This window comes from Rhineura floridana, chromosome 1, assembly GCF_030035675.1.
Source record: "Rhineura floridana isolate rRhiFlo1 chromosome 1, rRhiFlo1.hap2, whole genome shotgun sequence".
NCBI lineage: Eukaryota > Metazoa > Chordata > Lepidosauria > Squamata > Rhineuridae > Rhineura > Rhineura floridana.
In genome coordinates this window covers 74,347,346-74,368,765 of record NC_084480.1, presented here as the reverse complement: position 1 = coordinate 74,368,765, position 21,420 = coordinate 74,347,346, and the positions used below count along the sequence as shown (strand labels likewise).

Sequence of the window (21,420 nt, the reverse complement as noted above, 5' to 3'; positions counted from 1 at the left end):
AATACTGTAGAATTAAGGAGGGGGAGTTCATACAAGCAGCGACCAACAACTGACCACCTAAAAGAGAGCTGAAAAACACCACGTTGCTCCAAAGAAATACATTCAAATCCTGCATCAGCGTAGTGATTTTTCGTGTCTTCTTACAAGGTCTCAATGTAGCAAAGGCCAATTTGTGGATTTCAAAGGAGCGGGTGGGAGAAAAAGAAAAGGCTTTGCTGCTCAGTTCTGCCATAGCCGCCGCCAGCCATTCTGACGACGGTCTGGAGAGCTTCTGCGCTTTTTTTGTCTCGTTATATCACTGTTCTCGATCGGTCCGTCGGTCTCTCCGCCCGCTCGCTCATCCACTGCAAAGGCTGTGCCTGCCAGCTACTTTAAGGCCACAAGCCACTTGGGGTGGTGTTGGGTGTGGCATCTTTGCAGACTCCAGGCCGGGGGGGGGGGAGCTGCCGGATCGCTCGCCGAGGGCCGGGTTTCTGCTGACGCTGAGCGCACACACCTATCCCATGATGCTGTTTCTGACGTCTCTCGCCTTTCCCCTCCCCAAGCAAAGCAAGGCAGGGTTCGTCGCCTGGTGGTAAGGAGCAAGAAGCCTTTGTTTTTCCATTCCGGCTCTGCTCTTGGGGAAGACGAAACCGCTTTCTTTGGCTTCGAGGCGAGCCGGGAGCTCCGGGAAGAATCTCGCCACCATGGCCGCGTCCATGAGGCAGAGGTTCGACAAGTTCCTGCACGAGAAGAACTGCCTGACCAACGTGCTGGGGAAAATCGAGAGCAAGACTGGCGTGAACAGGTCTTACATCGCCATTGGTGAGTGCCGATGCTTCTCCGTGCCCAGCTCGAGGGCTGCCTCTTTCCCTGTTCTGCAGCCTCCCGGAGCCTCATGATTCTCAGTCTCTCTTCCCCCCCCGTTCCCCGCGTGCTTCCTCCTGAGGCTGCCATGCCAAACATCACACTGGAGGACCTGTGATGTTTGCTTTTGAAAAAGATAGAAAACGGGAGGGATTCCTGAAGGAGGAGGAGGAGGAGGAAGACCTCTTGATTTGAAACGGAGCGATGGCATTATGTTACTTTCTTTGATTGGAGCGCTTGCGTCCCGCATTTCGGCCCCCAAAGCCCCCCCCCCGTGTCCTTCAGCACTAATTAAAATGCAAATTCAAATCATTCTGCAATCTTCATAATAATGCTACTAAGAGGCGGCCGCTTTGCATCAGGAACATCCTGCAGCCCATTCCTCACCTTGGCTTATTTTGGCCTTCTGTTGCAATAGTGGGGAGGGGAATCTCTGTTCTCTTGCATTCCCCCATCCCGCTAATGCCCAGGATCCTCGGTAGCGGGTGCAAGAGGTCCTGAGCCTCACTCAGCACCTGTCTCGCTCTCTTCCGCCACATTTATGGCAGCAGGAGGAGACGCCGATAGGCAGCTTGCTTCCGCGGGGAGCAGGGGGAAGTGCGGGGGCTTCAGGCCCCGGGATTGAATATCCAACGGCGGCAGTAAATGGCTGGTCTCAGGTTACCATCGACCAGCTCCTCCTCCTCCCTCATCTGTGGGTTTTCTCCTTGAGGTTTCTCCTAAGCCGTGTTGTGCAAACACTAGATTTGTGTGTGTGGTTATAAGAACGTTTCAGTAGAGACGGGGACCGGGGGGGGGGGGAGAGAGAGAGACCCAAGTCTGCTTGTAATGGCTTTGGAAGGGGGAGTCCCGGGTGTTTGCTGAGAAATGGGGGGAGGGGAAGAGAGTTAGTTACTCCCACTAGATGGTAATTTTACTAGCTGACGTGTCTGGGCTGAACCCAAGTCTCTTGTTTGCATCTCGGATCTGGCATGTACCCCTTCGGTATTACAGGTTAGCTTCTGCCTCCATCCCCGTTTCCCTCCCTTTGGTGTGCGTTAAACTTCTAGGTAAACAGTGGGCAGGATGTGGTGCCTGAATTCCGTTTCTTTATGGTGGGGGCTGGAGTTGTTGGGGATTGAGCTCCTTGGAAGGAATTGATCGGTTTATTTCCTGCCTCTACCATTAAGAAAACACTTCCATCTTTATATAACTAGGCCCTGCCTTATTTTGTGTGTGTGTGTGTGTGTGCGTGCGCTTGTAGGCCTGCCTTCTGCCCTGACTGACTTTCTGCTTTCCCTCTCAGCCATTGTTGCCGTGCTGGCCATCTATCTGGTGATCGGCTATGGAGCATCCCTGCTTTGTAACCTGATCGGGTTTGCTTATCCTGCATACATCTCGTAAGTGTTCTGAGGGACAAGCCTATTCCTCTTTTGGTACATTGGGAGCTGCCTTTGACACTGATAACCCAAAGTTAAGGGGTGGTAATGCCACAGGTAATGTCATTTCTTCCCCACTTTCTTTTGGGTTGCAGATAGCTATCAAATCTTCACATTGGGAAGGACTTGTATAGGATTATTCTTAAGGCAGTTGTCTGAACTTGACAGGCTCCTGCATCCTTGGAGCTTGGTAGCCTCATTTATCTGGCATTAGTCCCTGAATTTGACATTATTCTCTTGCGAGGACCTTACTGCCATAAAGCTTTTAAGAATATCCAAGCTCTGTCTGGAATGAAAGGTTACCTTGGCAGTTTCTCTTGCATTGAAAATGTTGGCTGTGTTCCCTGAAATGCTGATGATGTCACTTTAAAATACTTTGGGGGTATTTGAGCAAATGCGTAGGCCTCTACAAAAAATTAAGCATTTATTTCAATAGAGAAAGTGCTTGCTTAACTTTGGGGAGGGGGTTGACTTCTTTACAACATGTAACCTTAATGCACATAAGAACAGGGCATTTTGCTGGATGCTGAGACACTGGGCTCTTATGGTGAGAACCTGATCAAAGGCTGAATGCTGTTAACAGCTTGTATGGGTTAGGAGGAGAGCCGCACCTTAAACATGATTGAAAAAAGACTGCAATTTTGCCAGGAGCATCTTGTTGTGAAATGAGCACTGAATTGAGTAAGAATGGCGAGAACTCTCATCTGAATACCCTGTCTAAGTGGTTAGTGCAGAGAAATATTTTGGGACTTGTGCTCCCTTTGCTGTTAAGTATGAACCATCCTCTGCATGCTCCTGAGCACCTGTACATTCCAGAAAAGCTAAAGGTGCTTTTTCACATGTGTGTGTTTTTATCCCTTAACTGCAGCATCAAGTGAGAACTTGTACATGTGAATGGTCAGCACAGATCAAATGCCACAAACAGCTGTGGCATCACTTCTCAGACAACTGAAGTTGCTTACATAGTCTGTTGTGAGTAACTGAATGCTGAGCTTTCATGATGTACATGCATGCATGAATTGATCTCAGGTGTTTAATCACCAGTTCTTTTACACACAAGCTGATTTGTGGCAGGTCATGAATAACTGGAGTGTGATGTTTTCACAAGTTTGCAAATCAGCCTTCCCCAATCTGGTGCCCTCCAGATGTTTTGGACTACAATTCCCATCATCCCTGACCAATAGCCATGCTGTTTGGGACTTATGGGAGTTGTAGCCCAACAACGCTTGGAGGGCAGCATGTTGGCTACACCTGCTCTAAATCAATATAATGTCATTTTAATAGTCAGTAACTTATACATGTGATAACATATGTCTCTCCAGCTGAATTAAAAATGTAGTGAGTGTTGTCCTTGGTAAAAGTTTCTAGACATTAAGGACCAAAAGAGATGTGATGTGAGAGATCTATGATTGGATATCCTGATGTCTTTTTCTTTGGTTAAAAGCCTCTGGGTGGGATTGGATCAGGGCCGTGATGGTGTTGTGAGAAGGGTGTTTAACCCTTTCATCCCACATTGCTTCTCTGATAACATTCACTCTGAAGCTGCTATTTGTTACTTTGATGAAGGTAAGACAACATGGGTTCATGTATTCTCTCCTCACCCTGGGATAATAGCAGCTTTGCTATACTGTCTATTTAAGTTGAAGAAATGGCATCGGGGGTTGGGGACAATCAAACCCTTCTCTCCCCCAGCACTGTTGTCACTTTAGATCCCAAACCTCGGCCCAGACACTTTTAACAACACCAGAAAAGATACCTGGAGATTCAGTTGTAGATTTCCCACTTTGAATCTAGTTTGGTCCTAAAGAGGGTATTATTGGGGGGGGGTCTCTCTCATAAATCTGCCATTTATGTTCATAAGCTGCAGCTCTGCAGTCCTGTGTCATGCGGTCTGCCAACCATTGCCTTATTTGTAACTTTCTTTGTCCATGGGCGTGCTTGGGATCTTTTGAGTGTGGGAACATTTCACACGTGCATGTTTGTCATATTTAATGACTTGCATGTATAAATGGGCCATTGTAGATCTGACATCAAGAGACAGAGCATTCATATTGTCCCAAATCCAGTGCCACTGAGTTCACTCACCTCACAACTTCCTAGTGCCAGTAATCAAGTCACATCTATATGTATGAACCAGGCAGTTTTTTCTTCTTGTTGCTTAAATACCATTGTCGTACAAGGCTATTTCTATAGCAATAAAAGGGTTCTAACTGGTAATCTCCCTTTCTGCTTCCAATGCCCAGTTCAGTATATCTGCATGCCATTTAGTATGGTATCAATTCTCTTCACATTATATGGTTTCATAATGGGTAAGATTAATAAAAAAATGTCAATAAATTTGCTTATGAAGAGTGACAAAAAAACCACATTGCATAAAAGGGTGAAAGACAATGCAGTCCTATATTTGTTAAGCCCCATTGGATTCACTGGGACTTTCAGGTAAGTGAGACAGAAAAGATACAATGGTTAGAAATGAGATGAAGGGAAGACAGACATCCTGCAATGCTGGTTCATACATAATAAAAGTCCCCATGTGAGAGAGAGAGACAGAGATACAGAGAAGCTTCTGGAGTGCCTTGTAGGGAGGTGGTGTATGTGTTTGAACTGGCACCTCCACATGAAATGCTTATGTGAAACTACAGAGATTTCTGTGATGGTGACAACTTGAAAAACTGCCTTCGCCATCACAAGAATATTGGTGGCCTCATATGCTGCAACCGTCTACAGGTATCCGTTCACTAAAACAGGGCCTCCATGTGAGCAGTCTTAACTCCAAGCTCAGTGGTGCGAGTGAGACACTTGTCATGTGTGAACTAGTGCACATTTGAAATCTTTCAGGATAAGACATCTGAGGACCAAAGTCAAATACTTGAATGAGCAGAGGCAGCTTCTCCCGTTTTCTCAGGTCTTAAATCTGACTTCAATTTTAAAACTACAAAGAACAAATCCATTCTGCAGAAGTAGACAATACATTTTTGTACAAAATTTGTGTGCAAAAATGTCCAGTAGAAACCAGCTATTAAGTGGATGTTTCCATGATCGTATTTTTAAAATCTGTTTGTTTTTCACATAGTAGTCATTCGCTAGAGAGAGAGAGAGACGGCCTCAGTGGCCTCTGTACTTTCTGCAAAGTTCTGTGTTCCTTCCCACCAGTACAAATCATCCTACAGTGTGCTCTCTGTTTATGGAAGGCTTGTTGTAGCAATCTGGTGAATTGAAACATTTTCATTTAACAGTGCAGGGCAAAAGCTAGTGAGGAAAATACTTGTCAGACATTCGTCAGAAGCACAGATATTTTCTCATACAAGTTTTACACTATATACAATCCTAGTTCAATATCCCTTGTGCTTCCAAGCTTTGATACAATAATGAAGACCTCAAAGGGGACTGGTGTTGGAAAGCAACATTCTTCAGGGGACAAAGCTTGGACAAAAGTCCCTATTTATCATTTGTCTTGGCTTTCCTTGGGCAAATATACACACTGCTGAAGTATTAATAAAGACTGACATGAGAGGACATGCATTTTTGGACACAACAGGCAACTTCATGTTTTGAATCAGTATATAAAAGTCAGTTCTTCTTATCTCTTTGCCCCCCCCCAGGCTTTCAAATGTTCTGTGTGAGGCTCTCTCCCAAATAACATCTTTTAAAAGTTGCTAAATCTTGCTTTGCAACATGCTCCTGCATCTGTTCCATTTTCCCCAGTACACTGACTTGAGGGTTGTCATATAGAATCATGTGGTGAACATTGTTTGAAAAGCATGTGTCAAATCAATGCAGTTAGTCCTTCCACCCTTCCCCCGCTCTGCCACACTTTTTGGGTTCTTTAAAAAGCCTTTTAGATATGACTAACTGTATTTGTGGTTTGATAAGTCACATGGTTTCCTGTGAAACCTCAGTAGAAGGCTAGGAGAGCCAGGGCGATCTTCCTGGAGAGTGTAGCAGTGGAGGGAAGGGTTAATCCCCCCCACCCCAGCTACAATCTCCAGGAAAATCACCCTCCACCCAACAATTAAGCTTGACAACAGCTAAAATGCTAATTGCAGGAGGGAATCTGTGCATCTGAGTGTGATGTATATATGCATCTGAATGCATGGGGGGGGCTGTACCACTTTGGCCACACCTACTTTAGTCTTGATCACACCCATTCTACACCAGCTGCATCTTCTGGATCAGCCTTAAAGGCAGTGTCAGACAGAGCACTTTATAGTAATCCAGTTTTGAAGTTATGCATGGGGCACTGTGGCCAGGCTATACCTATCCAGAAATGGTTATAGCTGGTACACCAGCCCAAACTGGTAAAAGGCATTTCTTGCAACTGTGGCCACTTGGGTCTCCAGTGACAATGTTGGATCAGGTAGCATCCCTAGACTACACACCTGTTCCTTTTGGTGGAAAGCAATTCCATGTAGAACAGGCAAATTAGCCAGTTCCTAGACCTGGAACCGCCCGTCTACAAGGCCCCCATTGTGTCAAGATTCACCCTCAGCTTATTGGCCCTTATCCAGCCCACCACTGTACTGAGATATTGTTGTGAAGTAGGAACGGAAGGTTACCTTTCTCACCCAAGTTGTTTTCCTGTTGAGAGTACCCCCCTCCATTTGTTAGTTGTCCTGCTAGTAATAACAATAATAATAGAGGTGGGATATCCAATCACAGATGTCCAGTATCGTATATTTTAGCTTTCATTCTCTTAGGTTGAAATCTTCTCTGCACATAACCGGGAGTAAGTCCATTGAACTTTCCAGAAGACATAGATTGCATGGATAGGCTGATTTATCATTTGCCTACAATGAATTTAACATGATGATGTGAACTGCTATTATCAGATACTTTCAGACTACAGTGCTTGCCGTAGGCATAGCATGTCAGTAGGAGGAGATGAATGAACCACAGCTTAGTGTACCTAGTGAAAATGCAGAGAGATCTCCATTGCACATAAGAAAGTAAAGCAGAAGTGGGTTACATTTTTAAAATATATATATTCCTACTCTGTAAACTGCAGGACTCAGCCTCCAGAATGCCAAGATGATGCCTTCCTTAATATTTGAGCCTGTGTTATCCAAGATATTTTAAGTTTGTTAGGTCTTAAATTGCCTGTCCGGATGATCCTAGCTATTTCTCAATCTTTTGCAAGACCAAACAGCGTTTATGGCATTACTTTGAGAATGTGAAGATGGTGCAAATACCCAGCCAGAGCATTGCAACATTGTTTGCTTCATCTTGGAGTTGCATAGCAGACCTCTGTGGAAAGTGCTTGCTTATGACCATGTGCTAATTTCCTTACCCCTGTAATGCATCTCACTGGGGTGTCAGACACTTTGTGTAAGAGATAGGACTAACGTTTTCTCCCCACAGTCAGCCAGTGCTGTAGGTTGCGACTCACTGATGAACTTCCTGCCCAAATTTAATGATAGGTGTCTCTGGTTTTGTCTCTGTAGTAGTGGAGTGCGATTCCTGTGGTGTTGTCTTCTGGGTCTCTGACCACATGTGTGAGAACTATTTTCCTCTCCTCACAACCTTTCCAGATATTGTATGTGGCTGCCTTGACATGATTTGGCTACCTAACAACACACCAGTCTGTGGAAGAGAGAAACAGCCTAGAGCACAACTTCCAGATTGCAGCCCTGAGGAATGCAGTAGAAGCCCTCTCTATTTATTAATTAATTAAATTTATATCCTCCTAGTAGGAGCCAAGGGCAGCAAATATAAACACTAAAAAATCATAAAAGCAGACTTCAAAATATATAAAAACAAAACATATTTAAAAATAACTTTTAAAAAAAGCTTTACAAACATGTTAAAAAGCAATTTCAACACAGACTAGGATAAGTTATCTACTTAAAAGGCTTGTTGAAAGAGAAAGGTCTTTAGTAGGTGCCGAAAAGATAACAGAGATAGTGCCTATCTAATATTTAAGGGGATGGAATTCCAAAGGGTAGGTGCCACTATACTGAAGGTCTGATTCCTATGTTGTGCAGAACAGATCTCCTGAGAAGATGGTATCTGCGGGAGGCCCTCACCTGCAGAGGGCAGTGATTGACTGGGCATAGAAGGAATAAGACGGTATTTCAGGTATCCTGGTCCCAAGCTGTATGGGACTTTGTACTCCCAAACCAGAATCTTGAACATGGCCCAGTAGCTAATGGGCAGCCAGTGCAAATTTTTCAGCAGCGGGGTTCCTTGTTGGCAATACCCTGCCCCATTGAGCAATCGGGTTGCTGCATTTTGCACCAGCTGCAGCTTCTGAACCAAGAGGTCACTAATCACAGATGTGAGGGGAGTGATGTACGTAAGTGGCAGAGTGCCTGTTTTGCATACAAAAAGTCCCATGTTCAGTTCATGGCAACTCCAGATACGGGTGATAAAGACTCCTTCCTTAAATGCTAGAAAACAGCTGCCAATCAGCTTAGACCAGGACACACAATTCCTTTTTTCTGTCAAGGACCATGTTCCCCCAGGAATAATCTGAGGGGCTCATGTTTGTGGTGGCAGGGCCCACAGCCAAAAGTTGAACGAGCCACACCTTTTCTCACGTCTCCTCCCTGCCCAGCAGGCTACCAGGGGAGAGACATATCACTCTTGCTAAAGATCGGAACTTGCAGGAGGCTTTTGAAGCTAGGCACATGGCCACATACAGCCTCAGGGCCATAGTTTACCCACAGCTGTTGTAGACTGTATTGAGCTAAATGGATCAATGGGTTGACTCTGTGTTGCAGATTGTACAGACTTAAGTGGTTGGCCCATGCAGTCCTCTACCACCTTGAATCATCTTTTCCTAGGTACTTGTGGTCTTGTGCCAAAGCTGTTAGCCCAGCACCATAGGAATCTCCTATACAGTGAGAGCCAGTGTGGTATTTATTGGTAGGGTAGGATATTATATTCTGCCCTTCCTCCCAGAAGGAACCCAGGGTGGCAGTGTGTTAGAGTGTTGGAAAAGCACCTGGGAGATCAGAGTTCAAATTCCCGCTCAGCTGTTAATCTTGTTGAGTGACCGTGGGCCAGTCACAGTCTCTCAAGCCTTCCTCACAGAGTTGTTGTGAGGATAAAATGGGGAGGGAGGAGATCCATGTATAACACCTTGAGTTCCTTGGAGGAAAGGTGGAATATAAATGTTGTCATTATTATTCTATTCATTGTTAGGCTTTTTTCTTTTCCTCAAGAAGAAGCAATACATTATTGGGAAGAATTAATATGTGTGACCAAATTTAAAACAGCATTTTAGTATAAGATGAGAATGAAAGGAGAAATCAGTCAGGAAACCCTGACCCACTTGTTTAATTTTGTACCTGTAGAACCTTTTTATTTTTATTTATTTATTTACATAAGATTGAACTGACTTGCCCTGCGGATTTCCGGACTCTCTGATAAATCCTTTTCCATTATATACATCAACTATTTTTGTATTGTTGGACAATGCCTAAATAATCCAGCAAAGCTAAAAGCATTTGAAGGCTCATGTAGTATAGAAAATCTCAAAGGTATCTCATGACATACATAGAACATAGAGGGAAAGCATGCCTGGATTAACTTTAAATACAGTATAAATGTGGGTCAGAGCTCTTAGAGAAAAAAGTGATCCTAATTGACCATGTCAAAAGGCTGGGACTCAAAGCAAATGAATATAATCCTCTAAATTCTGGAGTTTTTCTATGCCAAGTGCCTTAGAAACAGTAAGTGGAGACCCACAATCACTCATAATGGGTGGGAGAGGGCAGAAGCAATCTGTCTCTCACATCTGTCATCCTTCATTTCCTTCAAGGAGCTCTTCATACCAACCGAAGGAGAAAAGGTCCATAATTCTACTCGCTCCTCTTGCCGTGCTGAGTGTTTCCCAAGGTCAGGAGCAAGGGGAGGGTCCCCTTTTGGCTTCTCTACTAAAGTGCCCTGTCTACAAGGCTGGCCAAAATGTGTGGACTGCTGTTTATCAGATAGGTTAGACTGGGTCACCTCGTTAATTTTATGCCTCAGTGAAGAATATTTTAACCCAGATCTTCCTTTTCTTTCTGCAATGCCACACTGCCAGTGAGTGTGCCTCCCTGTTCACTGTGTCCCTGAAAAAGTAAATGCTTCATAGGAAGTGACTTGTAGGGAGAGACAGCCACCCTTTCTCCTTCCATCAAAATTGCATCCCCTGCTTTTCAGTGTCCTGCTGCTGATTTGGAGTATTCTCAAGCTGGCCAGAAACCCTTCTGTTCGGCTCACTGTGTCTCTAGCAAAACAGCTGCTGCCTATAAAAATATATGGGCTGATGGAGTACCATGCTTATGTGGCTTCTCTTGTGTTAGGCTGCAACAAACTTAATTGAACCTCATTATTGCTTTTTCTGGATATAGAAACTGAGAATGTTTTTGCCTAATTTCAAATTGCAGTTGTTGCATGTCACCTTTTGCCCACCAGGCTGTTTTGGGCAACCCACACATACCTGCCCTACACCCGATGGCATACACAACATCAGGGGAGGGGTAGGTAAAGGTGGGACTTGGCTGAAAGGGGCTTTGCAAGCCCTGCCAATTGGCAGCGCCTGCAAAGACCCTTCTGCAGCACCTAAGAATCACCTGGTTGTTGGGTTCTCTGGAAGCACTGTGCAAAGTGTTTTTCAAGTCCTGTCTGGAAATAAAAAATGCTCTATTTTTATAAGGAGCTCTTCTTTCCAAAGGACAGCAGGTAAATCCAAACTGACTGGATTGGCTGGCCCACCAGGCTGAAAAGGTTTTCCGCCTTTGTGATAAGCTATATATAGTTAATGGTTAATGGTAAATATTCTGGTCTGGGCTGTTTTGCCCCTCCCTGCAATTGCAAGGGGAAAACACATTATGATCCCTAGCTCAGTGTTATACTCCAGGATTGTGGTTTGTTTCATTCCCCAAAAAACATGATCTGTACCTAAGGTTTGTTCTTTACTTACTGATTTGTTTCACCCAGACAAACCATGATCCTTGGTTTGAACATAATACTAAGCCAGGGATAGTGGTATTTCCCCCTGAGTGATAGCGGGGCAGAACAAAGCAGCCCAGATCAGTGTGTTCACAGTGACCATGATTTCTCATGATGTGCAAACTGGGTAAGGACTGAAAGGGGAGGCTGTTTTTTTTTTTCCTGTTCAGTGTGTTGAATTCTTCTAAGTGTGGCCTTGATATCAGCCTTCTAATTTGATTTGCGTATAAGATCAGCAAAAAGACCTCCATGGCGGATAACCATTCCCACAATAAAATATAAGGCTGTGATTTATTGAGTTTAAAGCCTGCCTTATTCTTGGGAATAGCTGCTATAGTGTAACTAACCACTTGACATTAAAACAAGGCTACATTTACTATAAATTGTATCATATTACAGTACTTTTAGCATAGCCCAGCCTTCAGTCTGCTTGTTGTCCTCTGTTCCTTTTGGCCACACTGGATTGTTGTTCTTGAACATCAAGTTATGAGAACAGTTTGACTAATTGGAGCTACAATCCCAACTCATTTACTCAAGAGCAGTGCCAATAAATTCAGTGCTGAAGGCTAACTGGATTGGGATCTCTAGGTCAATGAGAGTCTGTTAATTTGAATTTTGAATTTGAATTGCAAAATGTTCCTCCCCCCAAAGCCTCCTGAACACAATTTGCACTCTCAAATTTGTTTTCTGGTTATTTGTCAAACCAAATTATGTTTTGAATGTTATGCTGTTAGAATCAGCCCCAGTGAACAGCAGCCTGGAATCATAATAGTTTGGGAAATGAAGGGTTCTCCATGGAGTTGGAGGTATAAATTAACAGGTTAAGTGATATCCTGATCCAGCAAGTCCCTGCCTAGGAGATTTATGCACTTAGAGAGAACAAAATGTTTCTTTGGCAAACATATTACACTGTGGCTGGTTTATTGGCAACCACTACTTGCCCCAGGTCAGCAGGCAAATCACTTGACTGCAATTGCAAGGCATCCTTGACCCATTCGTTTTTCCTCATGAGTCAATGGGAAAATCCTCCCTTTGATCTCTGTTAGACAACGTGTCGTATCACTGGAATAGGGCTTCTATAAAAGTGTGGTGGTAGTTGTCCAGAGAAAAAGAACTCAATCCAGTGTGTGCTATCTGGTATCTTTTCATACTCCAGAAGACTACTGTGGGATATACGTTTGTGATCCCTGGGGCGCTGGAACTTACACACACGTATTTTAGTAGGAGAGTGGGAATTAAGTGTCTGTGTAGGATTTCTCCCCCTCCCCCCATCCTTAAACCCTGTTCCGCCAGTTTCAGCTTCTGTTGTGCTTGAAGTGCTACATGTTTCTGTAGGCCAAACGTGTGCATTACAAGTTGGTTTAAGGTTCTTTTCAGATCTTTCCTGTCCCTCTCCTCCATCAAGGACTGGTTTTAACTTATTCACTGTGTTTAAATATAATTCTCTGAAAAACACTAGTAAGAACATGGACACTTAAAACAGGAACAAGCAAACACCTGTTAGCCAGGGAACCACCAGAATGCTCCTGTGTTGCTTGAAGCAGAAAAGCTATTATGAGAAGACGGCCAGAGGCCACTGACAGCTGCCTCGCAAACTCCCATACCTACATTTATCTTACGACAACAGGCACACATTTCACCTTTAACACATTTTCTGGAATGTCACATTGATTTAACTAAGTCTGTGTAATGCCGTGAACTTAAAACATATTAGCGCACTCCAGTCTGATGCAAGTTTTAATCCCCTTTCTTGCAACCCAGATCACATAATAAGAATTTGCTAATAACTTGATTTTACTTTGCACTGGGTTTTCCTATCTACTAGATATGTTAGCATTAGCAAACAGAATAATTACATACTTTGTCTGATCTTGAAAAGAACTGTGTTTTCCAACAGAATAATGTGGCATAAGTGAACATTAAAATAATTATTCATATTTAACAGGCAGCAGCATTATATTTTGGCTTTGACTGTGGTTAGTTCTCAATAGCTCTTGCTGTTTAGGTTGTTGTATTGTACCAAGGTGCTTCATAGCCTTTGAATATGGGGTACATTTCTTATTAGACTTCCTGAATCTGAGCTTGTCAAAGAGCCTCCTCTGGTGTGGAACTCCTGAGGTTTGTGAAACATGTGGAATCTAGTAAGCGTGTTTTAGCACTGAAGTGTAAGTCCTCATGACATCATTGGAAGAACCTCGTAACCTGTTCCTACTTATCCGCAAAGCTAAAGTGGTGAAAACAGTAGGTTATGCTACCACACTTAGTAACAAACCCATCCATACAAACAGATTGCAGAAGCGTAGCCATGTTAGTCTGTGGTAGCAAACAAAAGTCAATCTGGCACCTTAAACTACCAATTCCATTTAATTTTAATTGGCCAGAGTCCAACCACACGATTTTCTAAGACTGAAATAGATCCCATGAGGATCTATCAGAAAGTTCCTAGGATTCTATAGAGAGTAGTTGCTTAAATCTAGTAACATTGCTGTTGCAGCATGGTACAGAGTCATCAACTGTGATACTGTGCCAACACAGAAATCTTACGACTCCAGTGCTATGTGGTACAACTACTTCAGAGCTTAAGATCAGCTGCCAGCTTTCTTGCTTGCTGGCTATTAAATTGGCAAACAAATCCCCCCCTTAAGTCTATGGTTGCCTGTTGTAAAAGTAGAAGGTATACTCTGAAATAAACTCATGCATTTGGAAATATTGTCGGGGTTATATACTCAGTATCTTAGAAGTGCATCATTTTCTATATGAATCTGTTTATGATTGACATTTGGTCACTTCAATTTTGTATACTTTTGTATTTATATTATATAAAATGCTATAAAATTAATACTGTGCTTTGTCATTAAGTGGAAACATAAAATTCTTTATAACCATGTTAATTTCACTGCACTTCACATGTTACACAGTTGCAAATGTGCATTTGTTCCTGGCTATTTGGAGGCTATATTCCCATCATAGACTATAGCTAACAACACACTCTTTTCACAACTGCATGTTATTCATAACTGCATGTTACAGTGTGTTAAGCATACATTTTCAAAATGGGTGTATCTCTCATCCCTACTGATAAACGATAGCTCCTGTGAAGGGTGAGAGGCAGATGGATGGTATTATGTGCAGAGGAAGAGGTCTGCTGTTTGAGATGCCCTGGTGTGGCCACAGGAAGTGCCACCACTGTTCTATGGGCAAACAAACTGTAGTGAATGTTAAATAGGACATTCTAAGGGTGTGTTAGGGGAAGGTCATGGATCTGCAGGATGTTATGCCCCCTTGATCCCCCCCACCTTCCTAAATTACCTGCAAAACCACATCAGCCCTGGAGTTGGCCTAGCTTATCCCCCACCCCCATCGCTCCCGGTGGTCTTTTTTTTTTTTTAAAGAGAAAAATAAGAAAAAGCTGCTTCCTCCACCTTCTGCTGGCAGGGCTTAGGAAGTGGTAGTTCTCTGTGACAGAATTTCACCACCACCATATTAAGATTATTCTGTGGATTATCATTATTACTAGTAAACCAGATTTTGGTGGGAAAGTGATGTAGAAATTCTAAAAAGTAATGCAAGTTTTGTAGCCTGTTCATATCCCCAACTTGAAAATTTATACAAGTTTATATCTGAGAATCAAACATTATGTAAAAAGAAAAAAAAATCTAGGTCAGCTGCTTTTTATGTGAGCACTCAGATTTAGATTGGATACAACATAATTGAAGTAGAGCTGTTATCATGTGTGTGACCTGTAGATGGAATGAAACAGCTTACCTTTTCTTTCAGCATCAAGGCCATTGAAAGCCCTAACAAAGATGACGACACACAGTGGCTGACCTACTGGGTTGTGTATGGCATCTTCAGCATAGCAGAATTTTTCTCTGATATCTTTCTCTCCTGGTTCCCTTTCTACTACATGATGAAGGTTTGTTCCGCTTGCACTCCTGCTGTAGTCTCCAACAGTATCAGGAATCCCCAGTGGGTCTCTGATATTGTAGGAAAATGTCAGTTCATCTAGACTTCATTTGGCTTACCAAATGAAGTTGGAATTTTGTTAGTGGGTTCTGTAGTCAAAAACCTGGAAGTGACTACTTCAGCATGAAACGCCAGCTTGGGGGCAGGTGGAGTGGGTTTAGCCAAACATGGTTTGCCTCTAGTATATGCACTGGCTCTTAAAGCATGCAGTAAATTTGATCCACAGTAGTGATTTAAGGTTCTGGAAGGTTAGAGGTGTACAATCATGCAGGAGAGGAATGGCAGGATTTTCCTGATTCATACAAGGATGAAATTCCAAAAGGAAGAGGGGGAAATATAATTGGAAAAGTGAAAGGAGGATATTGACATCATAACTTCATGCAAATTTTCCTTTGCTACTGAGTTTTATTTGGTTTTTGAAAACCTAAACTGGCTGTTGCACTATTTTCTTGCTGCAGCTGTATTAGTGGAATCTTGCATGTCTTCAGAGCTGTGAGCTTTGTCATACAGACCCTCTGCCATGCAGCCATACAAATTTGTGCTATAGTTTTTAAGAACAAGGGACCTACTGGGTCAGACCAAAAAGTCATCTATTCCAGCACTTTTTCCCTGCCTTTCCCCACAGTGGCCAGACAGCTGCCTCTAAGAACCTTTGTATGTGGCTTGAGGGAAGTTGCACTACCAGTTTTTTAGTATCTAGTAATTTAGTACTGGGGACATATTATCACCACCTTGACCAAAATGTTTAGGGTGATCTTGAGATCGAGAATGAAATCAAGAGGGCAAATGTTGTAGTGACTTCAGTTGCTTTCACATAAACTAGTTACATGCATGCACCAGTCACAATAAAGAAGTAAAATTTCAAGATACCCTAAATGACTGTGCCCAAGAACAGTTGATCATAGAACTGACCAGAGGGGTGGTGACCCTGGACTTAATATTGAGTTCTAGCCAGGACCTGGTGCAAAGTGTAAGTGTTGTTGAACCAGTTGGGAACAATCGCCATAGTGCTATCAAATTCAACGTATATTTAAGTGAACAATTACAAAAAAAAAAAATCCAATACAGTCACATTTGACTTCAAAAGGGGAAATTTCCCAAAAATGAGGGGTTTGGTAAAAAGGAAGTTGAAAGGGAAAATGAAAAGGGTCAAATCTCTCCAAAATGCTTGGGAGTTGCTCAAAACAACAATAATGGAAGCTCAGCTAGAATGTATACTATAGACTGGATTAGGTTCCATCAAGTCCAGGAGGATACCAGTGTGGTTAATAACCAGAGTCAAGAAAATGGAAATTTTGTTGAAAGGAGAGAACAAAAGCAACACAAACTTGGCAAAAGAAATCCAAGGAGACAATAAGGGATGCCAAAAAAGAATTCTAGGAGTACATTGCTAAAAGCATAAAGACCAAGAACAAAAGTTCTTTAAATACATTAGTAGCAGAAGATCAGTAGTGGGGGGGGGATTGGACCTTTGGATGACAGCGGAGTCAAAGGTGGCTGAAGGAGATTGCAGAGAGGCTGAATGAATGTTTTGCATCTGCAGAAGATATAGGGCAGATCCCTGGACCTGTACTTTCTCTGGAAGGTAGTCTGAAGAATTGAGGCAACTAGTAGTGACAAGATATGAAATTCTAGGCCTTATTGACAAATTAATAACTGATAAATCACTTGTGGGCTTCCCATGGGCATCTGGCTGGCCACTGTGATCCAGCAGGGTTCTTTTTAGGTTCTTATGTTCAGTTTTTAAAATCGTGACACAGGCGTGCACTGTTTTTCTCACACAGGCACTTCACATATGCCCTCTGTCATGCAGACATACATATTTGTTCTTTAGCTTTTAAGAATAGAAGGGACCCACTGGATCAGACCAAACAGCTATCTATTCCAGTATTTTGTTTTCCACAGCAGCCAGACAACTGCCTCTAGAAAGCTTACATGCAGGATATGAAGGCAATAGTCCTCTCCTGCTGTTGTTTACCAGCAGCTAGTATTCAGAAGCATACTGTCACTGACCTCGAACATCCCATAGCCTTGGGCAGACATGATATCCTTTTATTAGCTTACTAACTGTAACTAAACCAATTCATGTAACTCCTAGGTACATGTTACACTGTCCCTTGTGGGGTTTTTCAAGTATGAATCACGTAAATAGCATTTATATAGTGCTTTAGAGAGTTCAAAGTGTTTCAAATGCACTATTATAATCATTACAACAGCCCTGCAAGGCTTTATTGGCCGCATGTTGGAGTGGAGGAGGCACCAAAGCTAAACTAGAGTGACACAGTGGTATAGAGTTGTAACCTATTGTCACAGCAGAGGTGAAATGCCTAGGATCATGACAAAAGGGAAATTCAAACGAAAGGACTCCTGATCAGTATCTGAGCCGTTCTGCTATGCTGGCTTGTTCGGACATCAAGATTACAGATCTTTCTATGCCACTAATAGTGGGCAGGATTATAATACATAATTTCCTGTTCCCCCTCCCTCTCTGTTTTGTGCAGTGTGGATTTCTGTTATGGTGCATGGCTCCAAGTCCCTCAAATGGAGCAGAACTTCTTTACCACCGAATTATCCGCCCTTTCTTTCTGAAGCACGAGGCTCAGCTGGATAATGTAGTAAAGGATTTGAAAGACAAAGCTGCAGAGACAGCAGACACCATTACTAAAGAAGGTGAGGTGAGGCCAACAGGGCCAATTTCTTCCAAAGATTTTTCTGCTCCAAGATAGTCTACTTTGTGGATAATTGTGATTTTGTAACTGGATTTGGACAAAGGCATTGAAAGGTAGAAAGGTGATGTAGTGAGACATGCTGTGGGATATGTGTCTGGTTTTATTGGAGTAATTTCTTCTAACCATAATTGACCATAATGAATAGCATTGGCTTTGACCTGAGCAGTGGAGACAAACTGCATGCTGGTCTGTGAATCCATGATTTTTACCATATAAGCACAGAATCTGGTACTAGATGCTGAGAATCCCAGCACCCATTTTTTCAAAGATAAATAACAAAGTCTCTAGTCCAGGGGTGAGGCCTTCCAAATGTGGTGTCGCAGCCCCAACCTGTGGTCAGAGATGATGGAAGTTGGAGTTTAGCAACATCTGGAAGACCACAGGTTCCCATCCTTGCTCTAGCCCTTGAAAGCTGCAACAAGGGTTCAAGTTGTATAGACTAATCCTAATGGATTCTCAAACATGGGAGAAGAAAGCAACATTTCCACTGAGCAAGCGAAGCATGGTTTCCTTAATCTTGTTGCTCTTCCCATGAATAACAGCAGAGGATGAACTATCCTAGGAAGCACATCTATGCAAATATATTTAATTTGCTTAATTTATATAGCTTACAGAATTTTGAGTGCTGGGCCACTAAAAAACAACAACATCAACACTCAGAATATAAATGGCATTTCCAGGGCTGCAACAGTTTCAGCTGCTTAGAAATCTGATGCCTGTTGACATCCACCCACAGTATCTGCCCAGTTGTCTTAAAAATGCATGTGCTGGCCCCTTTCATGTAGTCTTGCATCTCTAATCATTCAGTAATGCCATCATAGTTAAAACTTCACCTGAAGGATCACCTCCTTCCATGTTATTTACCTGGACTTTAAGATCAATTATCTGAGGCCCTTCCCTGCCAAAGTATGGCAGGTGGCTATTGAAGAGGGTCTTTTCAGTGGTGACACCTCTTTTGGAATGCCCTCTCCAGACTTAACTGACACCTCCCTTGTGGTCTTTTTACACGGGGCTAAGACCCCTTTATTTTCTCAGGCTTTCCAACTTTATTTTTTATTTAGTGATCTACAAATTCTTTGGATACTTCTGAAACTTTATAAGATTATTTTATTTTATTTATTAGATTTATAAGGAGCCCAGGGCGGCAAGAATTAGCAATCATTTTGTTACTGTTGTGAGTTTTGCTACATTTATTTTATTCTCTGCTGTTTTTATGAGTCTTTGTTATGACTCCTTGTTTTACTTCTATTGTAAGTTGTCCAGAACAATATTATTCTGCAGGATACAAATGTCATATTTTTTTCTTCTTCTTTCAGCTAAAAAAGCAACAATAAATTTACTGGGCGAGGAGAAGAAGAGCACTTAAATCAGTTAACTGGGAGATAAGTTTCCTTATCTTTTCCCTTATGCAGCTTGATGTTGTTGGGGACCGTGATATAGTAATTTGAATAATGTTGCCTTGTAAACATTTTTTATTTTATTAAAGGAATGTGTTGTAAGATTGCTTGCTTTTGCAGTTCTCTGTATTGAAAGTAAGCATTTTTATTTAAAACCAGTGCAGTGGGTAGCATCTAAAGCTTACACAGATTAGTTTGTCCATCTTCCAAGCTGAGATGGGAGATGTAAGTACCGTCTTGTCTTGCAGTTAACGTAAACTTTAAATAAAATATGCTCCAGGCTCTGACCATTACACTTTGTTTTTTTGTGCATGCAGTGTCCATATGTAAAAGTTCTGTATCATATTTGATTGGTTTTTACTGTAATGTAGAGTTTGATATCCAGATACAATGACACATGATTTCTATGCCGGTGGGTTTATGTGTATACAAGGACAATGATCAGAAAGTGTTATATTATGTATGCCCTCTCACACCCTTGCCTCCAACAGTGTTGTAAACAGTGCTGAAAGGTTATATACGTGCTGAACACCAATATTCCTTATTGTTGCACAGACAGTTTGTAATTTGAAGTATTTGATCCAGAGTATGTGTAGCTGTGCAAGCTGTGCTGAAAACACTGAAGCACTTCGTTGGTGGTGATGACAGGCCAGGAAGTTATTTGTCAGCATTGGATATACCAGTTGGCTGAAAGGGTTGAATGTACATACCAAATGAATGTTCATGAAGAGGGAATGGGGTACACTCCATCTGGGCCCCATCCTGTTTCATTTAACATGGTGGGTAATATAGGAGTACATGCTCTATAGCGGGGCCTCCAGATGTTACTGCACATGTGTGATTTGAGCTGAAGTATGCTCACAAACAGTAGCTTAAGATACAATATTGCTCTTTGGCAGAGGTTTCACTGCATGGCAGCTAACAGGTGCTCCTTGGCCCTTCTCTGTTATTTACTCTGGGCCTTAAAAAGCCTCACTCTTTTCTTTTTAATTAAATGTTCGCAGCATAAACAAAGAATGATTATGTGTCTTATAAAGAAAAGCAGGTAGATTGACACCTATCATGAGGGTTGCTACATATACTAGTTTTTTAAAAAAAAAATAAAGCCCCTTGATAGAGTTGTGGAGACAAGAGACATGCAGAAATAGTTTTCTATAGAATTTAGAAAACTTGAGACAGAATTTGAAAACTTGAAAAAGAAGTAATAAATACTACAGAAGCTAAGGAAAAGCAGTGGGAAAATAGGACACCAAGTCTGGAACAAAAAAAGGGAAGAATAAAACCGAGATGATTGAAAACACATTAAAAGAGAGGGCAGGAAAAAAGGCTGAAAATCAAGGCATTTTGTTTGTTGGAAAACAAATATAGTCTCTATAATGTATATGGAAGACACTGATAACAATCAGAATTAATATACACCTTAGATGTTTGGAAAAAAGTAGAGATAATTTGAAGAGATACCTAGTAGAATTTAAAAATATTTTATAGGTAATGAGACAAATGCTGAAATATATATAGACTCTGCCTCTAGGATAAATAGCAGCTATGCAAAAACTAAGGTACCCAGATATGTTAGTGAAATTTGTTGGTTCTGAATCTAGTTGTGGATGCATTTGAGTATTTCTGTTTGCAGACCTTCTACCACTAAAAAGGAGATGGATTTCTAATAAGAGAATTGAGTGAAGAAGGTGTAATGTAAATAGGGTGCTTTCATTTTTAGTGATGCTTCATTACATATGAGATCTGTAATCAGATAGTACAGGAAGCAAACCAGTTCATGGAAACACTAAAAAAAAGAAGTGGTTGCAAAAAGAACTTAGGTAAACAGAGCTTCTGCCAAAGCCAAAACATAGCTATACTGGCCTGATTTTAAACTGCACAAGCATAAACTCTGCTAAATTGTCTCTGTGCAACACCCATTCATTCCTATGGGGCTTACTCCAGAGTGTTACTCACTGGATTAACTAGAACATGGTCCTTTGACATCTGCTTTACAAGCAAAGGTAGAATGAGCTCTCTTCAACTTTCTATTTGTAGGAAGGAAACTATTCCTCACCTCTAATGAATATAAGTACTGCCTTGCCTGCTTCAGTCAGAACCATCTAGGCCAACACTCAGTCTTTACCA

The 21,420-nt window shown here is 42.1% G+C and overlaps 1 protein-coding gene across 3 annotated transcripts; it reads left to right on the top strand.

The window, feature by feature from the left end:
* The first annotated feature begins 427 nt into the window (after nt 1-427).
* On the top strand, nt 428-19,593 carry REEP5 (receptor accessory protein 5). Of its 3 annotated transcripts, none has more exons than XM_061624133.1 (5): nt 428-804; nt 2,132-2,225; nt 14,979-15,117; nt 17,669-17,837; nt 19,213-19,593. In XM_061624133.1, the coding sequence occupies exons 1-5, from the start codon at nt 687-689 to the stop codon at nt 19,260-19,262; spliced, it is 570 nt and encodes a 189-aa protein (XP_061480117.1). In that variant the 5' UTR covers nt 428-686; the 3' UTR covers nt 19,263-19,593. The 3 variants fall into 3 exon arrangements, with proteins under 3 accessions (XP_061480117.1, XP_061480127.1, XP_061480137.1); XM_061624143.1 differs by lacking the exon at nt 428-804 and adding an exon at nt 1,443-1,540; XM_061624153.1 differs by lacking the exon at nt 428-804 and adding an exon at nt 1,755-1,839.
* The last annotated feature ends 1,827 nt before the right edge of the window (nt 19,594-21,420 follow it).

What these genes read in the sequence shown, in the direction of transcription:
- REEP5 (XM_061624133.1), top strand. Translation starts at nt 687, where the DNA reads ATGGCCGCGTCCATGAGGCAGAGGTTCGACAAGTTCCTGCACGAGAAG. An exon ending in GCTTATCCTGCATACATCTC is followed by an intron (nt 2,226 to 14,978) that starts GTAAGTGTTCTG and finishes CTTTTCTTTCAG; the next exon opens with CATCAAGGCCATTGAAAGCC. An exon ending in CTTTCTACTACATGATGAAG is followed by an intron (nt 15,118 to 17,668) that starts GTTTGTTCCGCT and finishes TGTTTTGTGCAG; the next exon opens with TGTGGATTTCTGTTATGGTG.